General features: G+C 40.8%; 1 gene segment (V, D, J or C); it reads left to right on the top strand.

Annotated features, from left to right (window-relative positions):
• Positions 1-6,038: 6,038 nt before the first annotated feature.
• LOC144465036 (T cell receptor alpha variable 3-like) lies at positions 6,039-6,580 on the top strand. The segment is given in 2 exon segments: positions 6,039-6,093; positions 6,201-6,580. Coding segments are annotated over 2 exon segments (435 nt in total).
• The last annotated feature ends 535 nt before the right edge of the window (positions 6,581-7,115 follow it).

Here is a 7,115-nt window from a genome sequence, read left to right as displayed (position 1 = left end):
ACATGTTATAACAGAGTTATCTCTTCCTTTAGGTGTCAGCTGTGAAGAACTCACTCCAGTCAAGAATGAAGAGTACAGTTTAGAAGGCAGCACTGTTACTCTGTCCTACAGATACTCCAAACAAGCAACGAGCAGTGATCAATTCTTCTGGTATCGACAATATCCAGGAAAACCACCAGAGTTCATCATCTCCCATTCAGGAACTGGAGGAATATTAAATGATCCAATTCCTGGACTAACAATTAAAGTGGATCAAAACCTAATCAATATGAACATCTCCTCTGCTGCAGTGACAGACTCTGCTGTGTACTACTGTGCTGTGAAGCCCACAGTGACAGCAAAGCCACAGTCTCTGTACAAAAACACAAGCTGACACACTGACAAGCTGCTGGAAGCCTTTTTTCCACACTGTTGGACTCAACTTTTTACCTCCACTAGAGGGCCACATTATCAAGTAGGCGCTGCACTACTTCTGCACTGTGTTCAACCATTCAGTCAATAAGAGGTGCTGCTGTGAAGAGAACAATTCTCACACTGAATGTTGAACATCAGCTAGTTTCTCCTGTTGATTTAAACCTTGTTGTAGAGATGGAACATTGGCTGTGGATTATTCTTGCTGCTCTTTTCTTTGGTAAGATACAAACAACTACATGTTTACTCTCTCAACACTTTTCACAACTAACTGAGCTGTGAGTGCTTTTAATGTTCACCATACAGAAAAGCTAAACACATCATTTCTGTTGGCATCTAGTACCTTCTAAATAACTCCTTATATGGTTTAATGTGACATCAGACAGAAGGCAGTGAAAATACAGACTATTCTACATGTGTGTGTGTCTGACTCTCTGTCTAGGTAACTCTTTAAACCTGCTGATTGTTCTCCTTTAATCAATCATCTCTATTGATTCATCTCTTCCTCTGCATGTTCTCTTCTTCCCCAGAGTGTAAAGGAGAAGACAGAGTGATCCAGCCAACAGGAGATGTCATCGCTACTGAAGGACACACAGTTACACTTGGCTGTACATTTGAGACCAGTTACTCAGGTCCAACTTTGCTCTGGTACAAACAGGATGGAAACAACAGCCCCAAATTCATCCTGAGCCGCATTAAAGGGGACGATGGGAACACACCAGACGAGTCCAGAGAGAGATTTTCATCCACACTGAATTCCACCTTCAGATCAGTTCCTCTGAAGATCCAGAAGCTTCAGCTGTCTGACTCTGCTGTGTACTACTGTGCTGTGAGGCCCACAGTGACAGGAAACACCAAAACTCTGTACAAAAACATTATGAGCAAAGACAACACAATACTCCACAACATCCACTAGAGGGAGTCACACACTGTTAGACTTCAGTAGTTTGTGATGATGCAGTTTAGATTCTTTGGAGTGGTGATACGAACAGAAAATAAAGCACTAAAGATTAAACAGTCTGAGGGAATGTGTTGTTGTTTTCAACACTAACTGATGATAATTATGTGTGTTGTGGGATAATATTTCCACTGGAAGTGTATATTTCATTTTTAAAAATGTGATTATCATATGTCACAGTGTGTCACTATATTTACTGTTATATTTAGCTCCATCACTGACAACTGAAACATTTTGAATCAAATATCTCCATAAACTGGTTGTCATCACAGACTCAGGTTTTGATTTTGTTCTGATCTTTATAAAATAATTTTCTCTGTTGTTCTGTAAGGCTGTGATTTCTTGTGGTGTACCATACGGTTCAATTCAATCAATTTCAATTTTATTTATAAAGCCCAATATCACAAATCACAGTTTGCCTCACAGGGCTTTACAGCATACGACATCCCTCTGTCCTTATGACCCTCACAGCTGATCAGGAAAAACTCCCCAAAAAACCCTTTAACGGGGAAGAAAATCGGTAGAAACCTCAGGAAGAGCAACTGAGGAGGGATCCCTCTTCCAGGACGGACAGACGTGCAATAGATGTCGTACAGAACAGATCAGCATAATAAATTAACAGTAATCCGTATGACACAATGAGACAGAAAGAGAGAGACACAGAGAGAGAGAGAGAGAGAGAGAGAGAGATGCAGGTAATGACAGTAGCTTACAACAACATTAATGAAAGTAATAATATTATAATTAATAATAATATATTAATATCTGGCAGTATACATGTGTGACAATAATCATATGTGTATAATAACAGCAGAAGTATGACTAATGATGGCAGCAGCAGCAGGAGGCATCTGGCAGGACCACGGCAGCAGCACAACCACACACGTCACGCTGTCCAGGCACCGCTGTGATATGAGTTAATCTGAGAGACAGTGGAGCACAAAGGCTCCGGAGAAGAAGCCGAGTTAGTGACATCCAGAATGGCCGACTTAGCAAGATGCAGTAATAGGATACGAGAGAGAGAGAGAGAGAGAGAGAGAGAGAGAGAGAGAGAGAGAGAGAGAAGGCGAGAAGGTGCCCGGTGTATTATAGGGGGTCCTCTGGCAGACTAGGCCTAAGTCAGCTTAACTAGGGGCTGGTACAGGGTAAGCCTGAGCCAGCCCTAACTATAAGCTTTATCAAAGAGGAAAGTCTTAAGTCTAGTCTTAAATGTGGAGACGGTGTCTGCCTCCCGGACTGTAACAGGAAGATGATTCCACAGGAGAGGAGCCTGATAGCTGAAGGCTCTGGCTCCTGATCTACAGTACAGGCCAAAAGTTTGGAAACACCTTCTCATTCAATGCGTTTTCTTTATTTTCATGACTATTTACATTGTAGATTCTCACTGAAGGCATCAAAACTATGAATGAACACATGTGGAGTTATGTACTTAACAAAAAAAGGGGAAATAACTGAAAACATGTTTTATATTCTAGTTTCTTCAAAACAGCCACCCTTTGCTCTGATTACTGCTTTGCACACTCTTAGCATTCCCTCGATGAGCTTCAAGAGGTAGTCACCTGAAATGGTTTTCCAACAGTCTTGAAGGAGTTCCCAGAGGTGTATAGCACTTGTTGGCCCCTTTGCCTTCACTCTGCGGTCCAGCTCACCCCAAACCATCTCGATTGGGTTCAGGTCCGGTGACTGTGGAGGCCAGGTCATCTGCCGCAGCACTCCATCACTCTCCTTCTTGGTCAAATAGCCCTTACACAGCCTGGAGGTGTGTTTGGGGTCATTGTCCTGTTGAAAAATAAATGATGGTCCAACTAAACGCAAACCGGATGGGATGGCATGTCGCTGCAGGATGCTGTGGTAGCCATGCTGGTTCAGTGTGCCTTCAATTTTGAATAAATCCCCAACAGTGTCACCAGCAAAACACCCCCACACCATCACACCTCCTTCTCCATGCTTCACAGTGGGAACCAGGCATGTGGAATCCATCCGTTCACCTTTTCTGCGTCTCACAAAGACACGGCGGTTGGAACCAAAGATCTCAAATTTGGACTCATCAGACCAAAGCACAGATTTCCACTGGTCTAATGTCCATTCCTTGTGTTTCTTGGCCCAAACAAATCTCTTCTGCTTGTTGCCTCTCCTTAGCAGTGGTTTCCTAGCAGCTATTTGACCATGAAGGCCTGATTCGCGCAGTCTCCTCTTAACAGTTGTTCTAGAGATGGGTCTGCTGCTAGAACTCTGTGTGGCATTCATCTGGTCTCTGATCTGAGCTGCTGTTAACTTGCGATTTCTGAGGCTGGTGACTCGGATGAACTTATCCTCAGAAGCAGAGGTGACTCTTGGTCTTCCTTTCCTGGGTCGGACCTCATGTGTGCCAGTTTCGTTGTAGCGTTTGGTGGTTTTTGCGACTCCACTTGGGGACACATTTAAAGTTTTTGCAATTTTCCGGACTGACTGACCTTCATTTCTTAAAGTAATGATGGCCACTCGTTTTTCTTTAGTTAGCTGATTGGTTCTTGCCATAATATGAATTTTAACAGTTGTCCAATAGGGCTGTCGGCTGTGTATTAACCTGACTTCTGCACAACACAACTGATGGTCCCAACCCCATTGATAAAGCAAGAAATTCCACTAATTAACCCTGATAAGGCACACCTGTGAAGTGGAAACCATTTCAGGTGACTACCTCTTGAAGCTCATGGAGAGAATGCCAAGAGTGTGCAAAGCAGTAATCAGAGCAAAGGGTGGCTATTTTGAAGAAACTAGAATATAAAACATGTTTTCAGTTATTTCACCTTTTTTTGTTAAGTACATAACTCCACATGTGTTCATTCATAGTTTTGATGCCTTCAGTGAGAATCTACAATGTAAATAGTCATGAAAATAAAGAAAACGCATTGAATGAGAAGGTGTGTCCAAACTTTTGGCCTGTACTGTACTTTTGGAGACTTTAGGGACCATGAGTAACCCTGCGTTCTCAGAGCGCAGTGTTCTGGTGGGATAATATGGCACTATGAGCTCTCTAAGATATGACGGAGCTTGACCATTTAGAGCTTTATAAGTTAACAGTAGGATTTTAAATTCAGTTCTGGATTTTACAGGGAGCCAGTGCAGAGAAGCTAAAACAGGAGAAATATGATCTCGTTTCTTAGTTCCTGTTAGTACACGTGCTGCTGCATTCTGAATTAGCTGGAGAGTTTTTAAGGACTTACTAGAGCTACCTGATAATAGAGAGTTACAGTAATCCAGCCTAGAGGTAACAAAAGCGTGGACCAATTTTTCTGCATCTTTTCGGGTCAGGATAGGCCTAATTTTCGCAATATTACGCAGATGAAAAAATGCAGTCCGTGAGGTTTGTTTTAAATGAGAGTTAAAAGACAAATCTTGATCAAATGTTACTCCGAGGTTTCTTACGGTAGTGCTAGAGGCCAGAGCAATGCCATCTAGAGAAACTGTCATCAGATAAAGAGTCTCCGAGTTGTTTGGGGCCAAGAACAATAACTTCAGTTTTGTCTGAATTTAACATCAGGAAATTGGTGCTCATCCAGGTTTTTATGTCTTTAAGGCAGTTATGGAGTTTAGTTAATTGATTACTTTCTTCTGGCTTCATCGATAAATACAATTGTGTATCATCCGCATAACAATGGAAATTTACAGAGTGATTTCTAATGATGTTACCTAAAGGAAGCATATATAGAGAAAATAGGATTGGTCCGAGCACAGAACCTTGCGGAACTCCAAAACAAACTTTAGTACGTAAGGATGATTCATTATGAACATGAACTTACTGAAAACGATCAGATAAATAAGATTTAAACCAGCTTAGTGCAGAACCTTTTAGGCCAATTAAGTGTTCCAGTCTCTGCAGTAGAATTTGATGGTCAATAGTGTCAAACGCCGCACTAAGATCTAATAAAACAAGTACAGAGACAAGTCCTTTGTCTGAAGCAATCAGAAGGTCATTTGTAATTTTAACTAGTGCTGTCTCAGTGCTATGATGCACTCTAAATCCTGACTGAAATTCCTCAAATAAATTATTATCCTGGAGAAAATCACACAGCTGGTCTGCGACTACTTTCTCAAGGATCTTTGACATAAAGGGAAGATTAGATATTGGTCTATAGTTGGCTAACACCTCTGGATCCAGGGTGGGCTTTTTTTTTTAGGAGAGGTTTAATTACAGCTACCTTAAAAGATTGTGGTACATAGCCTGTTAATAAGGATATATTGATCATATCTGAGTGCTAACTAAAGGTAAGACCTCCTTAAGTAGCCTAGTTGGGATGGGGTCTAAGTTCAATCCTAGGTCCTCTCATTTTATATTTACCTGTTGCTTTTGGAGAAAATTATGTTGAAACAAAACATTAATTTCATTATACATTTCATTAATATTGAGTAACGATGGAAACTTGTTTATTACATGGTGTGCAAGATCTCTGTAAGATTGGGTGATAAAGGAATCACAAGAAGAAATGAAAAGTCCAGCTGGTACAAAATGCTGCTCCCAGTCTGTTAACCAGGAGGAAGTGTAAGTGAGAGAAGTGAAAATACAGATCTAAGAGGAGACGGAGAGACTCAGGGAGGAGCTAAGATGTTACTGAACTATAGAAGAGAGAGAAACTTGTATATTCAACAGAGTTCAATACACAAACCATCAACATTACCTTTATTCAACATGCTGTCACTGCAGTATTGTGTCTTTTCTCTGCTGTTTCTTTACATTCTAACAGGTATGTTACATTCTGCATTTCAAAAAGATCACTGTCAACGTTTCTGAATGTCATTCACTTATTATGACTTTTACAACATGTTATAACAGAGTTATCTCTTCCTTTAGGTGTCAGCTGTGAAGAACTCACTCCAGTCAAGAATGAAGAGTACAGTTTAGAAGGCAGCACTGTTACTCTGTCCTACAGATACTCCAAACAAGCAACGAGCAGTGACTATTTCTACTGGTATCGACAATATCCAGGAAAACCACCAGAGTTCCTCATCTCCCATTTAGGAAGTGGAACAAAAATAAGCAATCCAATTCCTGGACTGTCTTTTAAAGTGAGTGAGGATAAAACCCAAATGGACCTGCAGATCTCCTCTGCTGCAGTGACAGACTCTGCTGTGTACTACTGTGCTGTGAGGCCCACAGTGACAGGAAACACCAAAACTCTGTACAAAAACATTATGAGCAAAGACAACACAATACTCCACAACATCCACTAGAGGGAGTCACACACCGTTAGACTTCAGGAGTCTGTGATGATGCAGTTTAGATTCTTTGGAGTGGTGATAAGAACAGAAAATAAAGCACTGAAGATGAAACACAGAATGAGGTAAAGTGTTTCATACAACACAAACTGAGGATGACGAGGTGTCGTTGGATGTTATTTATATGAACAATATGTCATCAAAAATGAATAATGGAAAATCATCTGATATCTAAGAGCTCAAAGTCAACTCTGTAGGTCAATTGTTATTGGAAGGCACTCTCTTACATATTCATATCTGTCCTAATAGGAAATGCTTTACATAATGTGAACACTGTTTTCACACTGTTATGAGTAAAATGTTCAAAATCTGAGTGATGGCCGTGCCCACAACCACACAAAAGGTTGAATGATTGACACACTAACCCACAGCATTACAACATGTTCAGTTACCTTTAATCTGCAGTCACTTAAATGACATACAACACCCAGTGTGTTTAGTTTAAAATGTATTTATTAGCACTTTGACAACACTGTTTTCTAGATGACAC

The sequence above is a fragment of the Epinephelus lanceolatus genome, chromosome 12, assembly GCF_041903045.1.
Source record: "Epinephelus lanceolatus isolate andai-2023 chromosome 12, ASM4190304v1, whole genome shotgun sequence".
Lineage (NCBI taxonomy): Eukaryota > Metazoa > Chordata > Actinopteri > Perciformes > Serranidae > Epinephelus > Epinephelus lanceolatus.
This window is presented reverse-complemented; position numbering and strand designations above follow the sequence as displayed.